Source organism: Mustelus asterias, chromosome 15, assembly GCF_964213995.1.
Source record: "Mustelus asterias chromosome 15, sMusAst1.hap1.1, whole genome shotgun sequence".
NCBI classification, from domain to species: Eukaryota; Metazoa; Chordata; class Chondrichthyes; order Carcharhiniformes; family Triakidae; genus Mustelus; species Mustelus asterias.
Window position 1 is genome coordinate 29,128,209 of NC_135815.1, and position 26,047 is coordinate 29,154,255.

Sequence of the window (26,047 nt, forward strand, 5' to 3'; positions counted from 1 at the left end):
TTTCATCAACAATTCAAGTACTATATTCTTTCCAGTGATATATGAATTAGTTTGACTTTGGCTCAGTATACTTAACTTGCTTTTATTTCAGTGAGATAAATTCTTGGAATTAAGCTGAATGTTGATTTAAGCTACAGGAAATGTTGACTCAGACAAAGTCTTGACAGGGACAATCAATAATTGTTAATTGTCAGTGGGGTTCAATTCATACATACCGAACATTTAAAACTAGCTTCATAGAAGTATGAGCAAATATTACCCGACAGTAACCTCCCAAAGTTTCATCAATGCTCACATAGAAAACTCTAAACTCCAATGAAGGGTTCCTTGTTGAATTTCTACCTCCCTTTCATTGCATCCTGCATTCTGCCAACACACTATGCCACAGATTTTTATAGCAACCTCATACAGATTAACACAGCAGTGCAACAAAATATCTTTATTTATCTGCCAAAATAAAATGATCCTGCTATTTTAAAATACAAATAATGCAAAACATTTGATGTTCGATTTATGCAATAATTTGCAAGTAGAGTCAGGATTGTGGCAGGTAATAATTCTCAATTCTCTGATGCAATAAATGTACAACTAGGCTGTCACTATACAATACTTTGTAAAATGATGAGAAGTGGTTCTTTGGATGAACAGTTTTTTTTGTGTGTTTGAAAACACAGCATTTTCACCTTCGAGTAAACATAAACTACAAGTTGTAATGACAGTGGACAGGATTTTCCCAGCCCCGTGGGTGAGGCTGGAAAATTTCCCTAAAAAGCAGTGGGCCAGCTCCCCTATGTGCTGCTGCCACCTTGCACTACTTCCATTGGCAGGGGTGCAGTGGTGATGGAAACCCACTTGGCAGCAGCAACAATGCAATTAAGTATTAAAAAGCCACAGTGATTATTGCAGCAGCGCAGAAATTCTGCTGACATGTCAAGGGCCCCCTCACTGTGTCTGCACCTAGGCAAGAGTAAAGACTGCGTTGCAGCTGAAAGAAATCTAAATGTTTCTGAGAAAACTGGAAGCCTGTTATCTTTTCATGTCACAATTTTGCCACTGGGTGCAGAATTTCTGGAGACGTGTGACTCTGATCATAATGTGCCTGATGTCTTGGCCATTCTAGATTATGAATATTCAGTGGGCGGCACTGATTAAGTACTTTGAGAACATATAAAGCGAATCTAGGATGTGGTGTCCATCATCACGCTTCAGGCCTTCTGCAACCAGTGGGCACTGTAGAGGTGGGATACATCACCACCCCTCGGAATGATATATTGGTTTAATTTATTGAGTTTCCTTTCGATGTAATGTTTTAGTTACAGTACCCCACCAGGGGCTGTCACCCTGGTAATTTTTGTTTTAATTTATTGATTATTGCTTTATAAAAAGAGTATCAAGAGAATCTAGCATGTGGTGTCCACCACACATTGCAGGCCTTCCACGACTGGTGGGCTTCGCAAAAGCTGGGGTACATCACTACCCCCGATAATTACACTGGTTTAATTTTATAAGTTTCCTTTGATATTTTGAGATCTTTTTGAAAGTAAAAACCTGCCCAAAAAACAGATCCACAACTCTCCCATTTTCATGCTAGCTGGACAATTAGAATTTTTCTCAAAATTCTGTCCCTTTTCACTACCTTCAGAGAAGAAATTCCTCATTTCCTATACCCCTGAACATCATCTAATACCCCCTTGAATTCTTTGATTGAACCTGCCTCCACATTTCCAGGCAGTGCATTCCGGACCCAAACCACTCATTGTGGAAAGTATTTTTCTCACATCATATTTGCTTCTGTTGCAAATCACTTTAAATCTGTGCCCTCTTGTTCTTGATCTTTTATTAGAGGGAACAGTTTCTGCCTATTTACTCTGTCCAGCTCCTCATGATTTTGAACATCTGTATCAAATCTGCTCCTCGCCTTCGTCTCTCCAAGTAGAACAGTCCAACCTCTTCAATCTATCCTCATTACTGAAGTTTCAATGTGTTCACGTCCTTCCAAGTGTGGCTCCCAGAACTGCACATATTCCAGCTGAGGTCTAACTAGTGTCCTTTATAAGTTTTCTTGTACTCTATGCCCCTATTAATAAAGCCCAGGATACTATGTTTTATTAACTGCTCGCTCCACTCGTCCTGCCACCTTCAATGATCTAGGCTCATATACATCAAGGTCCCACTGCTCATGTACCCTTATTTTATATTATCTCTCCATATTTTTCCTACCAAAATGCATCACCTCAAACTTCTCCACATTGAATTTTATCTACCACCTATCTATCCATTCCACCAACTTGACCATGTCCTTTTGAAGTTCTGCACTGTCCTTTTCATGGTTTAAAATCTACAAGCTTTGAAATTGTCCCCTGCACATCAAGATCTGGATCATTAATATATATTAGGACTTTTTGGATGTTCTTTTACTCTTTTGGGAGATCTGTTCTCTGTAGTTCCCTTGTCCTGTATCCAGCTTCTTCTGGCTCTGGCTTACAAATGACCCAAAAGTTCTTTCTTTCACGGTGGTCCCTAGTTGCTAAGCTACATTGGACCATTTGCTTTCATGTCATAAACACTCATTATCATGCAAGCAGCCTGAAGTCATTAACCCTTTCAAATATAGAAATGCAACATTAATTTTTAGCAATAGGAATGGACCATTAGACCAACAAAACAGTTCTCTTTTGTTGGATCTTAACCTCAACCACTTTTTATCTCCGTTTTGCTGTTAATTACTGTTTTATCCAGAAACAAATCTAACTGCCTCTTGAACTCACGGTGCACATCTACCTGTACTAGTTCTCACTAACTGAAGACTGGGAGAGAAGGCAAAGCTGTTTCTCCATAACATGGTGAAGGGAACAAGATAATTTTTGATCTTGAGCAAGGACTCTAGATGGTTCTGTTGCAGATACAGTGGCAGTCTGGCTCAGCCTGCATTCGGATACACAGACCTGATGGCTTCAATTACATTGTAGAAGTTGGTCCTAATTGAATGATTCATTTCAATGGAAGGGCAGGAAATTTGACAGGAGATCGGAAACATGGAAAAATGGGGTGGAATTTTACACCCCCATTGTGGCAGGGGCAGGGCCAGAAAATGTAGTGAGCTATTCAAAAGTCCATTGACATTGGAGGGACTGGAAGACCCTGCCAAAGGGAGAGGGGGGGGGCATAAACTTCCATCCATGGATATGGATTTGAGACATTCAAGAACTTCTAAAAAGGAAAGGCAGGTTTCAGATGAAGCAGTAGTATTCAAGGAGGGTGGTTTGGGAGACGAGGTTGATGACAGTGCTGTTGATACTGAGGGGTACAAGACTTGAGGAGTGGGAACCATTTACAATGTCAGCTCGAATGGGGGGCAGGAAGGAAATTGAATGATCAGCAGGCAGATCTCAATTAACAAGGTGAGCTCAAAGCAGGGTTGGAGAAGGTAGGAGAGAAATGTGCAAGTTTAGGTCTGGGATGATGGGAACTTTGAGGGAAGACAGAACTCAATAATAATGACAAATAAAGTTGTAGGAGCTCTAAATATTAAAGTATTAGTTAATATCCAATATCATTGAAAAGTGATGCATTGTTATAAAGTGAGGCATTGTTTTTCACTGTATGTAAATATTCATCGTTAATCCAGGAAGCTGTGAAGCTAAGCTGTGTGTCACAAAGGGGCCTGTACAATATGAAGGAGATGAAGAAGTGAATTCTAATAAAATGTAAACAATTGTTGGAGCACCATCATGTTTTGTCATAGGATGGTAGAATGTGCATTTGTGGTCTGAAACCATCCCCATTCGAAAATTTCCAAATTTTGCCATTTTTTAAAGGGAGGCAACAAACAGAGACAATCCGTCTTCCCAGACAGATGAAGAGAACATAAGACAGAGAACCATTCAGTTCATCTGTTACTGGAAGAGCCAGGTAAAAGGAAAGCAGAGAAATATATTGAAATAATTCTCTCTTTCTATCTGTCTGATTGTAAAATTCCAGCAAATTTATTGCAATAGATAGGCAATTATCAGTACTGAAAGTTATGCTTTAACAAAATCAAAAAGTGAACATTCGCAAATAAGAAAACTTTTCTCCATTAAGAACAAGGTCACCAGAAACCAAAAATTAACTTCAAGGAACGATTTGCCATAATTTCAGCCAGTTTCACAGACCATGACGACAATGCGATAAGGCAATCACGTGATTGTCTGTGGAAATCAAAGTCTTTGTAGTTCCCAGAATAAACACAGATCTCTTATCAAAACTGCATATCACTTCCTTTACGGTACAATAACACATCAAATACATGGTGGCTTGATGCTGAGCTGTATGCTTTATATACTTAACTCCTTAGTTATAGAGTCAGAGTCAGTACTGATTCAATCTAGTTTGACTGCAAGATGCTAACTTAATATTATCACATAGATCAATAGTTGGCAACCTAGACCAGCAAATGGACCACATGAATGGCCCTCCACCATCTCAGTGGGCCACAAGATTGAAGTCAAGCTTGTTGACTGACCATAACCCTATGAATAATTATAGAAAGTAATAGAAAGTGTGAATCATTCATATATTAATAGAACTATCAACTTCAAGTGGTAAAAACAAAAGAAATATTTACTCTTTGAATGCAGAGGGAGCACACAGCTCCCATAGTTAATGTTGTGTGCAATCACCTCACTTTATTTGCCGTTGCTTTACATATGTTTCACTTCAGTCATACTCGCAGGGAAAAAGACTACGCAGATGGAAATTAGCAGAACGTGGCAACACTGCACATGGGCAATGATTAACAAAATGTCTCATGGGTCGTACTCAGAATCCAGATGGGCTGCATGTGGTCCCCGGTGCCCACCACTGATATCGATGATATGGATCAACAGAAGTTACTGTGTTTGAAGATTGGTGACAATTTCTAGCCCTACTTCTAATGTTAATTTCCAGTCATAGCCACTATTTTGTTTATTTTAGCTTTGCTAGGAAATGTATTCTTGGCAGCGATTCTCCCATTCCGACCCACTAACGTTTTGGTGGGTTGAATGGGAGACATATACGTGCACCGATTTGCAGGATTCGCGCATGCGTTCCTGTGGTCGGGACCACGCTGGAAACAGACGAGAAGACGAGGTAAGTGATTTTAATCTACTTAGAATGTGATTTAAATGTGATTATCGGGCCCGGGGCTGAACTCTCCAGGCCCGACAGCATCTCCCACCCCGCCAGTACAATTTCATTCCGGCGGGGTTTAGAGTAGTTCCCCACTTTCAGGGAACTAGCGGGAGACCCCGCTGGAGTGAAGTGAAGCGGGTCAATCAGGGCTATCCCAGGGTAGTGGTGGAGGGGGTGGTGCCCCCTGGGAGATCGGGGTGCTCTGGGATGGGGGTGGGGGCGGGGGCGGGGGGGGGGTCAGGGCTGGCCCGGGAATGATCAAGCGGGAAACAATTGGGCCGTGGGGTTGGGGGGGGTGGGGCTGCAGGGGCAGCACTGTGAGGGTCCCGGGCTGGCCAGCGATCGAGCTGGCCAGTGATGGGGAGACTGACAGTTCGATGCGACTACGCATGTGCAGAGTTCCGGGACTGTCAGAATCTAGCGTGAAAAGGCCCCACCCCCCAAACCTTTAATGATTGTGACCTCTGCATTGCACAGAGTGTAGGAGATTCGAGTCTGAACTCCCACTGAAAAAACAATTGAGATTTACACCATTGTTCCCGCTAATTCAGCACTTAGAATTTTTTTGGGAGAATCACCCCCTCTTATTTCCTTCTCGACCTTTTGGCTAAGATCTAGAATAAGAACAAGCTTAGATGGGGCACAATGCCTCATCTTGTCAGCTTGGATCTTGTTTGTCTCCCTTTGGGGACCTTGAATTGGATTCAATTGGATTTTGAATTTTGGTTTCTGGAGCAAATAAGGAATGGATTTGGGTTTGTCCAGTCCATTCTGAGCATTGGCTTTGTAACTTTAAAATGAGGGTTTTATAGGATGCAGACTGAAAATTGAATTGAATGAAACATTTGAGTTTGCCAAACCTATGATCAAGTTTCTCGGTTACATATTACAAGCCATTGAAATTACAGTTGATCCACAAAACACAAGTAATCAGAAAATTTCCACAACCCAAGAAGATTAGAGCATCAAAGATTCTTTGGGATGGTTAGTCAACGAAGCATGTTTCTACCAAATTTAGCAGAGGCTAATTAGCCCTTGAGACAGGATCAACAGTGGTGCCAGAACATGGATGGGCAAATTGTATTCAAAATATTAAACAACCTTTAATCTCTTTGAAATCTTGACACACTGAGATCCAGAATTACTGATGATGGTGGCTACAGATACATTGTCTATGGGTCTGGGGAAGTTTTATTTCAAGCGTTGGCCAGTCTACTCTGCCTCTAGGTCACTACAGAAACAACACAACAATACACCACAATAGAAAAAGAGACATTGGCAGCAATGTGAGCATGCAAAAAAAATTCAAAGTATTGGATTGTGTTACAGATTACATTTTAAAGTCAAAACAGACAGAACCCACGAGTGGGGAGGCAGTGGTGTAGTGAAATTATCAGTGGACTAGTAACCTAGAGATCCAGGATAATGTTCTGGGGACCTGGGTTCAAATCCCACCACACAGAGGGTGGAATTTAAATCCAATAGAAATCTGGAATTAAAAGTCAAATGACGACCATGAAACCATTGTCAATTGTCATAAAAACCCACCTGGTTTGCTAATGTCCTTTAGGGAAAGAAATCTGCCATCCTTACCTGGTCTGGCCTACACTTGACTTCAGACCCACAGCAATGTGGTTGACTTCTAATTGCCCTCTGAAATGGCCAAACAAGCCACTCAGTTTAAGAGGAATTAGGGAAAGACAACAAATGCTTGCCCAGCCAGTGACATCCACATCCCACGAATGAATAAAAGTCATCCTTCTGAACATGAAAGAAAATTGCTAAGATGTTGCCCAGAATTCAGTGGTTCATACTAAGATTTTTTTTATTTTTTAAGGGACATGGGCATCGCTGGCCGGCTTGCCCATCTCTAGTTGCCCTTGGAGGGCAGTTGAGAGTCACCCATATTGCTGTGGCTCTGGAGTCACATGTAGGCCAGACCGGGTAAGGCCAGCAGATTTCCTTCCCTAAAGGACATTAGTGAACCAGATGGGTTTTTCTGACAATATACATGGTTTCATGGTCATCAGTAGATTCTTAATTCCGGATTTTTGTCACTGAATTCAAATTCCACCATCTGCCATGGCGGGATTCGAACCCTGGTCCCCAGAACATTAGCTGAAATTCTGGATTAATAGTCCAGTGATAATACCACTAGGCTATCGCCTCCCCGATGATTGATGAGATGTGACTGCATCGCACAGTATGTGCAAGGGAAGTATCAAACAATGGCAGACACATTGTCATGAAATCCATCTGAAGGAACCAAACAAGACGATTTACACTTCATCAAGAAGGATGAAGCATATACATCCTTAATCACTCAGCACTTATCAGCTACTGCTAAAAAGCCGCAGGAATTAAGAGAAGCAACAAGAATGTCTCCAAATACAAGTGAATTGTCTGGGAGAATGGTTAGACTTTCTCCCCAGTAATCTGATACTATGGCAGTACTTTAAATAGCGCAAGCACCTAACCATCACTGACGACTTACTAGTCTTCAACAAGAGAATAATCATACCGAGTGTACTTCAGTTTCATACTCTTCAAAAACTTTGCCAAGGCTATATAGAAATAGCGAAATGTCATGCTCAAAAGGAGCTCAGAATGAGAAAAGGGAATTTATCAAGGCACCTCAGAGACTAAACTCAAGTAGTAGTGCAGGGGGGCTTCCGCTGAGGAGATTTGTGGAGGAGGGAGGTGGGGGAGAGTTCCCTGTGTGCGTGATGAAGGGTCTCCTTGTCCATGAGGCTGGAGGCAGGATATCTTTATTGCTTTTTAAAAAAGAAAGATCAGGGTGCTCATTCAGAGTCCGCCCCACCAGTGTAACATTGTGGGATGCCCACTCTAGCATTTCTTTCAGCTAAGTATCAAAATGTCTGGCAGGTAAAGCTGGCAGTGGAGCTGGTGGGCAGCACATTGTTTTTCACGCCCGAGTTAATTGAAAACAAAAGGAAAATTCCACCCTTGCTGTAAATAAAGACTAATGGTTTTGAGAAATTACAGACTCGAGCAGCATACTTTGCGAGGACAGACAATTCCCAAGACCCTTGTCTAGACACCAACTATACAATGAAACAGTAAATACACAACCACTGGTCATTATTGAAATAACAAACACAGAATACAATAAAACAAATGGACTCCCTAATTATCCAATTAGTAAATACAACGTGTGATGTGGTACTGAATCACATAGTCCAGTAAAATACCAGTTTGTCTCTGGTCTGAACTGAATTAATCGATCTAAGCCATGTTGGCAGTATGGCAATTCATTTTGGCAGCCTAGACGAAAAGAACAAAGGAGGAATTGCTGCTTTCAATTATCATCAAATGACCCTGGTAGAGGATGCCTAAGCATTGATGTCAGATGAGAGTACAATTAGGTTCAGTTCTGATGTTTTAAGATATTGATAAAGTCACCCCTTAATCTTCTCAGATTAATGAGCAAATCCTTGATTTCTGGAATCTCTTTCCATTAATTCACTCCCTGCTGAGAAAAATACTTCAAATATGGTAAATAATAGATATAAAATTATTCCCCATGGGTAAAACATCATTTTCATGTCCCAGGTGTTAATGTTGAGGCACTTATGATCATCATCATCATCAGCATATCTCCAGTGCTTGTAAACAGAGTAATGGAGGAATCAAAATTTTGAGACAAAAAGTCAACATGCCACTGAATTAAGATCTGCCTGTGACAATTTTCAGGTAGATCTTGATTAAGGCAGTCATCCATCATCTTTAATGTATTTAGATTTGGATCAAATAACAAGGTTAGCATTCCAAATTTATTGTCGTTCAATACCATCATATACCCCTTCAACCAGTCCACAAATCATGAATAACACAGGTCAGGAGATAGTCAATTGCAGCATTACTTAAAGGGATCATATATTACTATCAGGTAAAATTGGAAGCAGACCTGGCAATGACTTTTCCTGAAGTATTTCTTGACTTTTAAGCATTAAATATCTCTCAAGTTTTTTCTGGCTGTTATATCATCTATATTTCCTTCGTTGCTTATATCTGTTGCTTCATTTACCTTCCCCATGATCTGAACTGCAGTATAGTTTTACAAATGTCAGTTTATTTGTAAAAAACCAGTGCAAAGATTTACCTTGTATTTACTGTGAACTTGTCAGCTGCATTGCCAACAAACTTCCTTGCAGGGACACAATGGCTGATTATGTTTTCTCTGTAACCTGGGATACTGAGGAACATCCCACCACCCTCCTCCCTGGCCATTGTCCTTGCCATGATGTGGAGATGTCAGCGTTGGACTGGGGTTGCATAGTAAGAAGTCTCACAACACCAGGTTAAAGTCCAACAGGTTTATTTGGTAGCACATGCTTTTGGAGCACTGCCCCTTCTTCAGGTGAGTGGGAGTTGTGTTCACAAACAGGGCATATATAGACACAAACTCAATTTACAAGATAATGATTGGAATGCGAGTCTTTACAGGTAATCAAGTCTTAAAGGTACAGACAATGTGAGTGGAGAGAGTGTTAAGCACAGGTTAAAGAGAAGTGTATTGTCTCCAGCCAGGACAGTAAGTGAGATTTTGCAAGCCCAGGCAAGTCGTGGGGGTTACAGATAGTGTGACATGAACCCAAGATCCTGTTGAGGCCGTCCTCATGTGTGCGGAACTTGGCTATCAGTTTCTGTTCAGCGATTCTGCGTTGTCGTGCGTCGTGAAGGCCGCCTTGGAGAATGTTTACCCGAAGATCAGAGGCTGAATGCCCGTGACTGCTGAAGTCCAAGATGAAACACACCCAACTCAACAGACTGATCAAGACCTTTGATCCGGACCTTCAGAGTAGTCTGCGTGCTCTCATCCCACGTACTCCCCACATTGGAGATCTCTACTGCCTCCCGAAGATACACAAGGCCAACACACCTGGCTGTCCCATTGTATCAGGCAATGGGAACCCTTTTTGAGAACCTCTCCGGCTACTTCGAGGGCATCCTGAAACCCATTGTACAAAGAACCCCCAGCTTCTGTTGCGACACTACGGACTTCCTACAGAAACTCAGCGCACATGGAGCAGTTGAACCAAGAGCACTCCTCGTCACAATGGACTCGGCACTCTACACCAGCATCCCCCATGATGACAACATTGCTGCAACTGCCTCAGTACTCAACACCGACAACTGCCAATCTCCAGATGCAATTCTACAACTCATCCGTTTCATCCTGGACCACAACGTCTTCACCTTCAACAGCCAGTTCTTCATCCAGACACACGGAGTGGCCATGGGTTCCAAATCCGCACCTCAATATGCCAACATCGTCATGCACAGGTTCGAACAAGACCTCTTCACCAGACAGGACCTTCAACCGATGCTATACACCAGATACATCGATGACATTTTCTTCCTTTTGAACTCATGGTGACCAATCACAAACAACTATATGATGACATCAACAAGTTCCATCCCACTATCAGACTCACCTTGGACTACTTTCCAGAATCGGTTGCATTCTTTGGACACACGCATCTCCACCAAGGATGGTCACCTCAGCACTTCACTGTACCACAAGCCCAATGATAACCACACGATGCTCCACTTCTCCAGCTTCCACCCTAAACATGTTAAAGAAGCCATCCCCTATGGACAAGCCCTCTGTATACACAGGATCTGCTCAGATGAGGAGGATCGCAACAGACACCCACAGATGCTGAAAGACTCCCTCATAAGAACAGGATGTGGCGCTCGACTCATTGATCGACAGTTCTGATGCACCACAGCAAAAAACCGACCGACCTCCTCAGAAGACAAGCACGGGACACGGCGGACAGAGTACCCTTCGTCGTCCAATACTTCTCTGGAGCGGAGAAGCTACGACATCTTCTCCAGAGCCTTCAACATGTCACTGATGAAGACGAACATCTTGCCAAGACCATCCCCACACCCCCACTTCTTGACTTCAAACAACCGCACAACCTCAAACAGACCATTGTCCGCAGCAAACTACCCAGCCTTCAGGAGAACAGTGACCACCACACCACACAACACTGCCACAGCAACCTCTGCAAGACGTGCTGGATCATCGACACGGATGCCATCATCTCACGTGAGAACACCATCCACCATTACACGGTACATACTCTTGTGACTCGGCCAATGTTGTCTACCTGAAACGCTGCAGGAAAGGATGTCCCGAGGCATGGTACATTGGGGAGATCATGCAGACGCTACGAGTACGTGGGATGAGAGCACGGAGAGTACTCTGAAGGTCCGGATCAAAGGTCTTGATCAGTCTGTTGAGTTGACGGGTGTGTTTCATCCTGGACTTCAGCAGTCATGGGCATTCAGCCTCTGATCTTTGGGTAAACGTTCTCCAAGGCGGCCTTCATGACACACGACAACGCAGAATCGCCGAGCAGAAACTGATAGCCAAGTTCCGCACACGAGGATGGCCTCAACGGGATCACGGGTTCATGTCACACTATCTGTAACCCCCACGACTTGCCTGGGCTTGCAAAATCTCACTTACTGTCCTGGCTGGAGACAATACACATCTCTTTAACCTGTGCTTAACCCTCTCTCCACTCACATTGTCTGTACCTTTAAGACTTGATTACCTGTAAAGACTCGCATTCCAACCATTATCTTGTAAATTGAGTTTGTGTCTATATATACCCTGTTTGTGAACACAACTCACATTCACCTGATGAAGGGGCGGTGCTCCGAAAGTTTGTGCTACCAAATAAATCTGTTGGACTTTAACCTGGTGTTGTGAGACTTCGCATTGTCCTTGCAACAGCAATTCACCAAATACACTAACCATCCTGTGAACTCAAGGAATCACTATCGAGAATTTGAGTATTTCCTTCTCAGATCCCATGATTGACGTTTCATTTCAACAAACATTCACCCCAAATCAAAATCCCTATTGGTGAATAACATTATTGTGCATCGGGTTTCTAATTAAAAAAATATCACATATCCTTTCTGCATTCTCATGAGAAACTTCAATTATTTTAAACATCTCCACATCCTCTATTAGAACTGTAACAGTCTCTATTGCAGGTCAATGAATCCCAAGATACATTTATGTCATTTCCTGGCCTGGAGACATCAACAACAGTTTGTTTAATTATACAAAAAAGGTCAATGTCCTTTGTGTAAGTGCCCTAACTTCTGAAAAATTTAATTTGTACTTCGTTTTCATACAAAATACACTGGTGATGAATGTTTTGTTTCCATACTCTTGGCATTGAGATTTTTATACACACATGACATGACATCCATTAAATATTTTTTGCATTTGGAAGGGGTGATGTCATGACACTCAGCATATTAACAAACTAAGAAAAATATCTGACTAGGATGTCACTGAAACTATATACACACTGACACCAGTCAACTCTCTTTAAAAAAAAAAAGGTTTTGAATGGCTTAACGTCTGGAGCTGTATTACATGATGTTTATAGTGCAGAAACTGGTCACTCAGTCCAATAGCTCCAAGTCGGTGTTTATACTCCACATGAGCCTCCTCTCACGCGAGCCTCCTCTCACGCTTCATCTAACCTAGTGTTATTCACTAGCCATCCTCGGACTGCTCACAACCTGGCTTGTCTTTCCTGCAAACCACCCGTCCACTTCCTCCCTCCTGCTTCTCACCTGTCCGTATTGGCGACTCTCTCACCTGCTGCTCTCACTTAGCTCTTCTGTCCCTGACACTCCCACTTGCAGCTGCTCTCACGTGCTTGTTCGCTTCCTCCCTCTCACAGGGAGGAAGCGACGAGCGAGAAGGTCGGTGAATTGGAGAGGCAGCGAGTGGAAGAGGCGGGAAGCAAGAGGGTCAGGGCGTGGGAGGTAATAGAAAAAGTTATTAGGAATTGTTAGGAGTAAGAGGGTTTTTGGGGCAGTTAGGTTCAAGGCAATCAATGGTTTTTAATGTAAAAATTACAGGTCAGGAATATAACCCATCCTTATCATACGATTGCCTAAGGGAAAGCAACTTTAGCTATCGCGTTTTCATTTAGCAAGCTGATTTGTGGGGACACATTTAGGTGTCAAATGTGGGACATCTGTAAAGTAATTAATTAAATATGAAAGGGAATTTCTACATAATTAACATAAATAATATAAAGATTATTATTTGTTGCCAAAAGCTAAAAATGAACTGCCATAACTAATATTAGTCAGAAGGCAAGGGTGCATAAGAAAAGGTAAAGAAGTCATGCCCAATGTATATTAAATCTTCAAATAAAAGCAAAATACTGCAGATGCTGGAAATCTGAAATGAAAATGCTGGAGAAACTCAGCTGGCCTGGCAGCATCTTTGGAGAGAGAAAAACAGACTAACAGAGGTTATACCAATCAGGATGATTGAACCAGTCGGAGCTCTTTTCTTGAAAAGTGATAGACAGAGCTAACTGTTCCCATAACCAACGGATCAGATCCAAGCTCTGCAGTCCTTCCACATCCAGTCGTGAATGGTGGTGGACAATCAAACAACTCACTGGAGGAGGCGGCTCCACAAATATCCCCATCCTCAATGATGGAAGAGCCCAGCACATCATTGCAAAAGATAAGGCTGAGGTATTCACAGCAATCTTCAGCCAGAAATGCCGAGTGGATCCATCTCAGCCTCCTCCAGTGGTCCCCAGCATCTCAGATGCCAGTCTCCAGTCAACGGTTGGAGGTACTAGATACTGCAAAGGCAATGGGCCCTGATAACATTCCAACAATAGTACCGAAGACTTGTGCTCCAGAACTTGCCGTTCCCCTAGCCAAGCTCTTCCAGTACAGTTACAACACTGGCATCTACCCAACAAAGTGGAAAATTGCCCTGGTATGTCCTGTACACAAAAAGCAGGATAAATCCAACCCAGCCAATTACCGCCCAATCAGTCTACTCTGGATCATCAGTAAAGTGATGGAAGGGGTCATCAACAGTGCTATCAAGCAGCACCTGCTCAGCAATAACCTGCTAAGTGACGCCCAGTTTGGGTTTCGCCAGGGTCACTCAGCTCCTGACCTCATTACAGCCTTGGTTCAAACATGGACGAAAGAGCTGAATTCCAGAGGTGAGGTCAGAGTGACAGCCCTTGACATCAAGGCCGTATTTGACTGAGTATGGCATCAAGGAGCCCTAGCCAAACTGGAATCAATGGGTATCAGGGGGCAAACACTCTGCTGGTTAGAGCCATACCTGGTACATAGGAAGATGGTTGTGATTGTGTCAGTAGCCCAGCTCCAGGACATCTCTGCAGGAGTCCCTCAGGGTAGTGTCCTAGGCCCAACAATCTTCAGCTGCTTCATCAATGACCTTCCCTCCATCATAAGGTCAGAAGTGGGGATGTTCGCTGATGATTGCACAATGCTCAGCACCACTCGTGACTCCTCAGATACTGAAGCAATCCATGTTCAAATGCAACAAATATCCAGGCTTGGGCTGACAAGTGGCCACACAAATGCCAGGCAGTGACCATCACCATTAAGAGACACTCCAACCACCGCCCCACGACATTCAATAATGTTACCATCTCTGAATCCCCCACCGTCAACATCCTTGGGGTTACCATTGACCAGAAACTCAACTGGATTCACCACATAAACACAGGTCAAAGGCTAGGAATACTGAGGCGAGTAACTCACCTCCTGGCTCCCCATAGCCTATCCACCATCTACAAGGCACAAGTCAGGAGTGCGATGGAATACTCCCCACTTGCCTGAATGGGTGCAGCTCCATCAACACTCAAGAAACCTGACACCATCCAAGACAAAGCAGCCTGCTTGATTGGCACCACATCTACAAACATTCAATCTCTCCATCACATACGCTCAGTAGCAGCAGTGTGTACTAGCTACAAGATGCACTGCAGCAATTCACCAAAAATCCTTAGATAGCACCTTCCAAACCCACGACTACTTCCATCTGGAAGGACAAGAGCAACAGATACATGGGAACACCACCACCTGCAAGTTCCCCTCCAAACCACTCACCATCCTGACTTGGAAACATATTGCTGTCCCTTCGCAGTCGCTGGGTCAATTCCCTCCTTAACAGCATTGTGGGTCCACCCACAGCACATGTTCTACAGCGATTCAAGGAGGCAGCTCACCATCACCTTCTCAAGGGCGACTAGGGTTGGGCAATAAATGCGGGCCAGCCAGCGACGCTCGTGTCCCACAAATGAATATATGAAAAAAGACTGAGGAATGATAGAGGTCCTTTAAAGTATGGGATGGTTAGAGTGTGGGGCAGAGTGAAATCAATAGAGTGGGTTTAATCCCTGTACCAGTTTTGGTAGTTCATAGAGTCCTGTTTCCATGCCTTGCTTCACACTTGATGTAGAGTGGGGCATCTCAAGCTATATCTAAAACCAGTTGTCTCTTTTTCATGGAGAGAGATGCCTGTGGATCTTCATGGACTATGACTAATTACCGTGATCGAATTGATGTAAAAAAAAAACTGCTTCCAAGGGAGTCAAAGGTTATGGGGGTAGGCAAGAAGGAGGAGTTAAGCCCACAATCAGATCAGCTATGATCATATTGAATGGTGGGACAGGCTCAAGGGACAAATTGCCTACTTCTGGTCCTATTTCTTATGTTCTCACCTGTGGGAGAGACCAGAACTAGAGAGCTTAAATGTAAGATAGTCGCTAATAAACCCAATAGGGAATTCAGGAGAAACCCCTTTTCTCAGAGAGCGGTTAAAGTATAGAACTCACCACTACCAAGAGTAATTGTACTGTCTGATGCAGAACATTCTCTGGAGAAATAGGCGGAAGTCTTGCCTTAAAGCAACCAATGCTGCTTCTTGTGTTAAATTGCTGTGGGGCAGCCATCAGGATTGTGGATAGGCTCCCCCAAGCATGATCTAATCAAGTTTCAATGCACAGAAAATGCTGGATAAACCCAGCCGGTCTGGCAGCATCCGTGGAGAAAGAAACAGAATTAAAGATTCAAGTCCATATGACTCTTCTACAGAACCTTTTGATTCTGGTATCATTCTAGTAAATCTTTTGTACTTGCTTCAGTGCCTCTATATCCTGTCTATAATAGGGATACCAGAACTGTTCACAGTAGTCCAAGTATGCTTTAAATTAAGGTTCAATATTAGTCAACCATATCTTCTTGGCTTTTGAATTCCATTCCGCTAGAAATGAATCTCGGCAATTTGTTTATTTTTTAAAATTACCTTATTAACCTGTATTGCTACTTTAAGTTACCAGATCCCTCTGCTCCTGTACCCCATTTAGACACTTATTTTCCAAGGAGAATGTGACCTTCTTACTTTCCCTATCAAAATTCACCACCTCAAACATATCGGTATTCATGAAGGTAAAAGCAAAATACTGTGGATGCTGGAATCTGAAACAAAAACAGAAAATGCTGGAAAATCTCAACGGGTCTGACAGCATCTCTGGGGAGAGAATAGAACTAACGTTTCGAGACTCGAAACATTGGCTCTATTCTCTCCCTGCAGATGCTGTCAGACCTGCTGAGATTTTCCAGCATTTTCTGGTTTTGGGTCTGTATTTGTGAAGTTCGTTTGCCAATTACATACCCATTCTGCAAGTTTATTAATGTCTTCTTGTATTTTATCACAGGCTCCCTCTGTATACTATACTGTCCAATTTGGAGTCATGTGCAAATTTTGAAATTGTACTTCACATTCCCAAAATCAAGTGTTTATGTGTAATTGGTGAACAACAGTGGGTCCATCATCAAGTTCTGTGGAAGACAAGTTCTCAACTTGTGGAATCAAGCGAGAGCAGGCCCACTGAACTGAAAAACAAGGTGTTATTGGAAGAATATAGAGCTGTGAACTGCAGCAATGGCTATAGGGGTTGATAACAGGTAATGCACCGTCATCATGAAAGGTTGGCTACATCAGCTTCACTGTTGTAGGAGGGGCAGAAACCATTTCATGGTGAATCAAACAGGGAACCGTGGAAGAAATGGTTTGAGAGATAACTATATTCATGGACTTTGCAGTTAAAAGGGAGATTGAAGATGATAGTTTTTGAGGAGTGGGTGATGATTCTAACCCAAGATTTATCTGTAAATTCAACTCTTTACTATAGAGCTGCAAAGCCAGTTGCAATGGTGTACTCAGTAAGTAGCGATTTTGCTCAACTTGGGTATCTCTGGACTGGCCTCTAGTGTAGTCGATTTCAAAGCATACCTAGGACACATGTACATCAATATTATAGTTTAGGGGGAATAAAACACAACATTAGAGGCGTGATAGGAATTTTAATAATTATTGTGACAGTGTTAGTTATCAGTGGGGATCACAGATGAGAAATGAGAAAATTAACCAAATAATGTTATTTTGAATAACATTGTGGCAGAAGACTGCATACTGAGAATGCATACCCTTACCTCTCCTTATCCTTGGAACATTGTAGGAACTGGCTGGAATGAACTGCAGAGTTGAGTTACAGTTCATCAGTTAACAATTTATGGGACAGATTGTTTAGTAGAGAGACCTATTCTCCAGACATTATTTTCCTTTTCTCACACAAATAACAAAACAATGTGGTATATTGTAAACAAGTTTGTTGGAGAACAATTCCAAATAAACAGTAGTGCAGAAGTTTCTAAATGTTGAGATTTAACGGAAACATATTGCATAACAAATGACGAAAGAAAGCTATGAATCAGACGGGTAGTATAGTTATGAAACCATTTGCTCTTTAAAACAAGGCAAAATGTCATGAATTATGCCAACTTCTTAAATAATTTTTCAGAAGCTTCACACAATATAATTAATTTGGTAATATTAAGACCCTACATTTCTGGAACACGTCTAGTCTTCTAACTCTGCTGCATACTTTTATTTCAAAATATTGAAACATAAGTTTTTTTAAAAAAAAGCTCCCAACATTAAGCCTTGATTCAGTTGTAGCACTCTCGCACTGGGTCACAAGGTTGCAGGTTCAAGCCTCATTCCAGTTTGAGAGGCACGGGGCCGCTGGCTGATAATCTCTTTGTTAAATCACAGAGAGGAGGATTTGTAGGGCTCTTGTGTGGGGAGGTGAGGGAGAGAGCCTGGTACAGGGTTTTTATGCTTTACTTAGTGGGGCCTAGAGGAGTACTCCTGACACTACAAGAAAAGTTTTTTTTTAAATTTCAAAACCTCTCCGGGGCCGCTGGCTGATAATCTCTTTGTTAAATCACAGAGAGGAGGATTTGTAGGGCTCTTGTGTGGGGAGGTGAGGGAGAGAGCCTGGTACAGGGTTTTTATGCTTTACTTAGTGGGGCCTAGAGGAGTACTCCTGACACTACAAGAAAAGTTTTTTTTTAAATTTCAAAACCTCTCCTGGTCGCAGTTCCTCTTCAGGCTATCTTCACCTTAAAGGAAAGGAAAGCAATAGCTCTTACCCATTCAGACTGCCTAGTAAAATGTATTTGGGGCTTGATGACCTCACCAGACACAAATCTGCATATCATAGAATCATAGAATCCCTACAATGCAGAAGGAGGCCATTTGGCCCATCGAGTCTGCACCGACCACAATCCCATCCAGGCTCTTATCCCGTAACCCCACATATTTACCCTGCTAATCTCCCTGACACAAAGGGGCAATTTAGCACGGCCAATCAACCTAACCCGCACATCTTTGGACTGTGGGAAGAAACCGGAGCATCCGGAGGAAACCCACACAGACACGAGGAGAATGTGCAAACTCCACACAGTCACCCAAGGTTGGAATTGAACCCGGGTCCCTGGCACTGTGAGGCAGCAGTGCTGACCACTGTGCCACCATGCCGCCCATAGAACTCTGTCAATTTTGTGTGGGTGTCCTTATTACCTACCTACTCAAAGGGACAGGTTAAAATTCTGACAGCAGGTTCAATGCAGGACATTGGTGCTGGTAGTCATCTGGCTGATTCACACTGCGCATGTGCCAGATTTCCAACAGCCAAGTAGGGCTAAATATTAGTTCTGGTGTTACGCATTGAGTCAGAATAACATGTTCATCTTTAGCCTTAACTGATGCAATGAGGATTTCCTTGTTCAAGCTACCCCACAAAGTTGTTCTTAACTTGACACTAATTGCCTATGTTCTAGCAGGAGCTTTTTGCTAAGGTGTCTTGATGCCTCTCAATTGCATCAATTTCATTCAGAACCGAGAACAAAAAGTGGAAAAAATATATATTTCACAACACTCACTGACAAACATAAAGATAGCAAAGTCTGTTAGGTATGGTTTAAATGGTTTACAGTGCCACCCCTCCCTTCCCACCGCATCCATCTCCATTGTTCAGATTTACTTGCCTTCTCTGCAAGAAGCTCTCGGATTTTGCTGGCCTGCGCACGAAACTTCAGCAATTGTGACTCAAGAGTCATACATCGATCTTTCCAGTTTACATCTCCAGCTAAGTCTGAACTCTCAGCCATGGTGAGTTTTGGTTGAGATCTAGTATCCTAGAAACAGTTCAAAAAGAAGAATGGAGCACAAATTATACAGGCTTAAACAAACTTTATTTCAGCACTCAGTCGTAATAAGCAGTTTTGTGATTAAGCAGTCCATTTAACCCCAGGATCGTGATATATTTCACTTATTTGTAGTGTAACACTTTTAACTGATTATGCACATTGTGAGGTGTAAGAAATGCGATATATACAATTTGATAGACAATTCTTTGGATGAAATGTCACAAAATTTGTTCTGATGGATTACAAAGGTATAACATAGAAAATGCGATGTGGAAGTCTGGCTAAGTTCGACATATATAAAAAAAACAATGTTTTTGATGAGGTTCTTTCCTTCGGGAAGGCAGTGGCCTGGTGGTATTATCACTAGCCTATTAATCCAGAAACTCAGCTAATGTTCTGGGGACCCGGATTCGAATCCTGCCATGGCAGTTGGTAGATTTTGAATTCAATTTTAAAAATGTGGAATTAAGAACCTACTGATGACCATGAAACCATTGTTGAGTGACGGAAAACCCCATCTGGTTCACTAATGTCCTTTAGGGACGAAAATCTTCCATCCTTACCCGGTCTGGTCTACATATGACTCCAGAGCCACAGCAATGTGGTTGACTCTCAACTCCCAATAGGGATGGGTAATAAATGCTGGCCAGCCAGCGACACCCATGTCCCATGAATGAATATTAGACCCAATGTGCTAAAAATTGGATTTGGGTTTTGGGCAAGGGAACATGATTTGCAATTAGCCTGTGCTTGGCCCCATTGGCGCAGGAATATTTTGTGCTACCATCTCTTTCGAGATGAAGACAGGGGCCAGGATATTTTGGATATGAAGTTTCCCTTCCTGCCACCCGAGAAGTTGAGGAATGCAAAGACAGGACTACGTGCTTGTATGTAAGCACACCAACTGTGGTGAATAAGGTTGGTGAGCAACAAGCACAAATAATGTGGGAATAATGATGTGTTGGCATTAATGGAAATATGACTTAAAATGGTATGGTCTGAGCATGATATATATAAGGATATTGTTAGGAAATAGAGATAGTTTCAGTAATTTATATTTGTATTGTGTGTATGAGGAATAAGATACAAGTTTAATTTTGTAATTCTGCATTTGTGTGCTAAAATAGGGTCAATAGGTTCAGTTTACCTTCATGTTAAAGAAAGGTGCCCACAAGTCTATAGTTTAATTTCACTTTAAACTTTGCTGCATTGCAATTGAGGTTTTATGATGCAAAAGCAATTACAGGCTTTAAAAATACCAAATTGTTGCTTAGCAACCACAGGCTCACACTGAAAAGCAGAATTTGCTTTGAATTCAATTGGAATCAGGTAATCCAGAAGCAAGAAGCTTTCTATAAAAACTGCCAGTACTGGCAGGACAATACAGAGGGACATAAAGCAAGTCCTGGAAGCTCAAGAACAGAAACTTCCAGAAACCAGTAAACAGGGCAGAGGAAAGTTTTAGGAAAACTGTGAAATCAAAGGAAGTTAAATTAAGGAACAGAAAGAAGATCCCCGTTAAAGGTGCAGACCTGGAGACATCAACTAGTGAGAAGCTAGATGTTGTGGTCACCCTAAGGTTGGTGGCATCGTAATACAACCCGTGAAGCAGTGATGTTCTGTTGGCGTGGCTGGATACCCAAGAGATTGTGTGGCTGCTTGAATGCACAGGGCGTTCCAGGGCACAGCAACACTGAATGAAGAGCCTGACACCTCGGATATGGATCTTTGGTGAAGGTTCGAGAGAAAGCACTGTTTGGGAGAAGATTCCAAGGCATGTTTTTCAAGAGTGGAGCCTTGAATACTTCGTGCAAAAGCCAGAGTTACAGTGAGACCAGTTGGCTCAGTGTGACATGCTTCTGGGGGCATTTGAAGAGAAATACACATATGCTACTGGAAAAGGCTAAAAAAGCCCTCAGAATCCTATTAGCTTCAACAAACAAAATGACCAATCCACACAGAGTAGTAGCAATCTACAAACTCAAAAGAATAAATTGCATAGCCAAAACAGCGAATATAAATCAAAGGAAGTGGTGATCAAACTGTAAAATGCTCTGGTCATACCGTTTCTTAAGTACAGTGTCCAGTGCAGGTTACAAAGAAATAGGGGATACATTCAAGCATTAGAGACATTGCACAGAATAGCTATGAGATTGGTCCCCTAGTGTCAGGAGTGTGAAGTTTTAGTCTGGGAAGATTCCATGTTAGAGCTGATCTTATTGAAGTATCTAAATTAGTAAATACCGTGGAAACAGTTGATCTATCTAGAATAATATTTTAAATTCAACTATATGAAAGGGGACACAAGTCCAAGCTAGTACAATATAATGTTATCAGGAAGTTTTTCTTCTTCATATAAAAAGATCAGTACTTAAACTGGGCCTCGAGGCAGAGAGGTGGGAGTGGAAACCCTGGAATTATTTAAACAACAATTAGATGCAGCATACCAATCCATTGTTCTCAAACAAAACAGGTTAAGCCAGTGGGTTACACACTGGCCAATAACAGTCTCTATCTTCATCGTCTAGGAAGCGTGTTCAGGCATTTGAGGTGTGATTACGTACTGCATAAATGCAAGCCTTTATCATATTTTTATGATGTACAAATTAACACATTTGTTATGAGTATGCATTAATATTATTAGAATTTTTGGTCATTAAGTAATTAATCTCCAAGCTTATTTAACTCACCTCTCTAAGCGGGCTCATGGAATACAATTAATCATATATGTAAGAACTACAAAGGATCTGTTACAATAGCAGCTGACATAGTGAATCATACATTTTGGTGGACTGGTTCAAATTATTTGATGTTGTGTCAAACAACAAGAAAAGCATGTATTATTTACCTACACGCGATGTGCAAAAACACTGTAAAGAACTTGATGTGTGTACAGTGAAATAGGTCTCAAACTCCAGGCAGATATATTTACATAGCGACCATAGCTCTACAATGTGATTCCTAAATTTACAATACAACTACATCCAGAAAAGATGTCAAATAACATGGCAAATATACTTTGAAAGACTGTACTTTATTTAATGAACTTAATGTCAAAGTGAGCAAGATAACCTGAGGGTGAGTTTTCCTGGTCTCGTGATGGCAAGCTTGGAGGTGAGGATTGCCAGTAGCCAGGAAATTACAGGATAGGAAGATGTGTTGTGCTGACTCCCTAATGCATTCCCATTGCAGGGGAGCAGGGAGGATGGTCCACAAGACCAGGTTAGGAATTGGGTCAGCTCCCCACTCAGTGGGGGCAGATATCCAAGTATGCTGTTGTTCAAGGTTTATGGCCTCGCCAGTGTTTTGCTGCCAGTGAATTGGCTATGGTACCATAGCCAATACGGCTATGCTGCCAACTCAACTCAGATGGCTTCCTTCCTCAAGAATTGGCCACGCTCCATGCCCCAATGACAGGGCAGAGAGGGGTTTCTAGAGAGTGGGGTTTCTCCTTCATAACAATGGACCTGTTGGTTTATTTCTTCGTTGCTGCGCAGCCCAGAACCAGCAACTTGTCTTAGCAGTGCCTACCTCCCCTGGTGGGTCTGCCGAGGCTGCAGACCTGCTGGCCTCTGATCAGACTGTAGCATTGAGAGCCCATCTTTCATTCTGAATTGGATTGCATACATGAAGGTGGCAATTAGGAGGCTGCCTTCTGGAAGTTTTACTGAATTGGTGTTGTTGCCTGTAAGCATCAGTTGCAACCCTCATTGTCCCCACAGCCTGTGGCAAAATTCTGTTCTTGCAGTACTTTATGCTAGATAATCAAGCAATACAGTAAAATCTATTATTTAAAGAAAACAAGTCTAAGTTTGAGGTAATCCTGAATCTAAATCATCCATTAAAACAAGAGCCATATATAAATATCCAGAAACCAACTTGCATCTTATTTCCTGGGATGAAAGGGTTGTCTTATGAGGAAAGGTTGAACAGGTTGGACATACACTCACTGGCATTTAGAAAAATGAGAGGTGATCTAATTGAATTATATACGTGTGTTTGGCAGGGTGTTTCTTCTCCTGTGGGAATCTAAAAGTTAGGGTACAGATTAAGAATAAGGAGTCTCCCATTTAAGATGGAGGTGAGGAGGAATGTCTTCTCTTAGAGGGTCATTAGTCATTGGAATTCTCTTCCTCAAAGAGCAGTGAAGATTGTCATTGAGTGGTCATGAATATATTCAAGACTGAGTTGCCAGATTTACGATCTACAACGGAGTCTAGGATTATGGGGCGGAGGTGGGAGGGCAAGCAGGATTCTGGAGCTAAGGCCACAATCAGACCAACATGATGTTATTGAATGGTGGAGTAGGTTCAATGGGCCTACTCTTGCCCTATTTTACATAGAAACATAGAAAACTACAGCACAAAACAGGCCCTTCGGCCCCACAAGTTGTGCCGAACATATCCCTACCTTTTAGGCCTATCTATAACCCTCCATCCTATTAAGTCCCATACAATCATCCAGGAGTCTCTTAAAAGACCCTATTGAGTTTGCCTCCACCACCACTGACGGCAGCCGATTCCACTCACCCACCACCCTCTGTGTGAAAAACTTTCCCCTAACATTTCCCCTGTACCTACACCCCAGCACCTTAAACCTGTGTCCTCTCGTAACAGCCATTTCCACCCTGGGAAAAAGTCTCCGAGAGTCCACCCGATCTATGCCTCTCAACATCTTATATACCTCTATTAGGTCTCCTCTCATCCTACGTCTCTCCAAGGAGAAAAGACCGAGCTCCCTCAGCCTATCCTCATAAGGCATGCCACTCAATCCAGGCAACATCCTTGTAAATCGCCTCTGCACCCTTTCAATCTTTTCCACATCCTTCCTGTAATGATGCGACCAGAACTGAGCACAGTACTCCAAGTGGGGACTGACGAGGGTCTTATATAGCTGCATCATTATCCCCGGACTCCTAAACTCAATCCCTCGATTGATAAAGGCCAGCACACCATACGCCTTCTTAACCACCTCCTCCATCTGCTGGGCCGATTTTAGAGTCCTATGGACTCGGACCCCAAGGTCCTTCTGATCCTCCACAGTACTAAGAGTCTTTCCCTTTATATTGTACTCCTTCATCCCATTTGACCTGCCAAAATGGACCACTACGCATTTATCTGGGTTGAAGTCCATCTGCCACTTCTCCGCCAGTCTTGCATCCTATCAATGTCCCTCTGTAACTTCTGACATCCCTCCAGACTATCCACAACTCCACCAACCTTCGTGTCGCCGGCAAACTTACCAACCCATCCCTCCACTTCCTCATCCAGGTCATTTATGAAAATGACAAACAGCAAGGGTCCCAGAACAGATCCCTGGGGCACACCACTGGTGACCGACCTCCATTTAGAAAAAGACCCACCTATACACACTCTCTGTCTCCTTTGGGCAAGCCAGTTCTGAATCCACAGGGCAGCAGCCCCTTGGATCCCATGCCCTCTCACTTTTTCTAGAAGCCTTGCATGGGGGACCTTATCGAACGCCTTGCTAAAATCCATATAAACCACATCTACCGCTTTCCCTTCGTCAATGTGTTTAGTCACATTTTCGAAGAGCTCCACCATCTTATGATCAATAACGATGTAAAGGAACATTACACGTTCATATGTAGTTGAAAGAAGGCCAAATTAATAAATTCACAAAATCTCAAGAATAAGCATTTTGATAAGTATATCTTAAGACTGCAATTTCATTGGCTGTTAAACCACTAAGTGTGATGAGTTTAAAACAATGGTTTTCATTTCCCTGCTCAAGAAGTTATCCCTCTAAACCACCCAAAACATTTTCCTGAGTTTCCTGCTTTATATGAACATATGATCACGAATGGATGACAATCTGGATCAACTGTCTTCATTATAGTACCATGTAACAATACTAGATAATATAATGTTTTCTTTTCAATCACTTTTGGGATTTTTGGCAAGGCTTGCATTTATTGACCTACAAAGCTGATAGCAGGACCCGTCTTTGTACCACTGCAGTCTGTATGACTTTTACTCTTTCCAGTACTTTGAACAAGAACTCACCAAGGCTCCTTAGACAACAGCTTCCAAACCCACGACCGCTACCACTACCACACAACAACTGCAGACACATGGAAACACAACCTGGAAGTTACATCCTAGCCATTTACCACCCTTTATTGCCATTCCTTTACGGTCAAAGTCCTGGAATTCTCCCCCAACAGCACTTGTGTGTATACCTACACCACATTTTAAGAATGCTGCAAATCATCACCTTCTGCAGCATCCCACACATCCCGGACATACTCTTTTCCATCTTCTTCCATCGGGATTCAAGAACAGCTTCTTCCCTGCTGCCATCAGACTTTTGAATGGACCTACCTCGCACTAAGTTGATCTTTCTCTACACGCTAGCTATGACTGTAGCTCTACATTCTGCTCCCTTCCCGTCTCCATGTACGGGGTATGTTTAGTCTGTATAGCGCAAGAAAAAATATTTTTCACTGTATACTGAT

At 42.5% G+C, this 26,047-nt stretch overlaps 1 protein-coding gene across 1 annotated transcript in view; it reads right to left on the reverse strand.

The window, feature by feature from the left end:
- The window catches only part of plekhh2 (pleckstrin homology domain containing, family H (with MyTH4 domain) member 2), a 120,803-nt gene extending 101,273 nt beyond the window's left edge, over positions 1–19,530 (reverse strand). The window contains exon 1 of the mRNA XM_078229693.1: positions 19,408–19,530. Within this exon, the coding sequence (XP_078085819.1) occupies positions 19,408–19,530 (123 nt within the window). The remainder of the gene's footprint in view (positions 1–19,407) is intronic.
- Between the last annotated feature and the right edge of the window lie 6,517 nt (positions 19,531–26,047).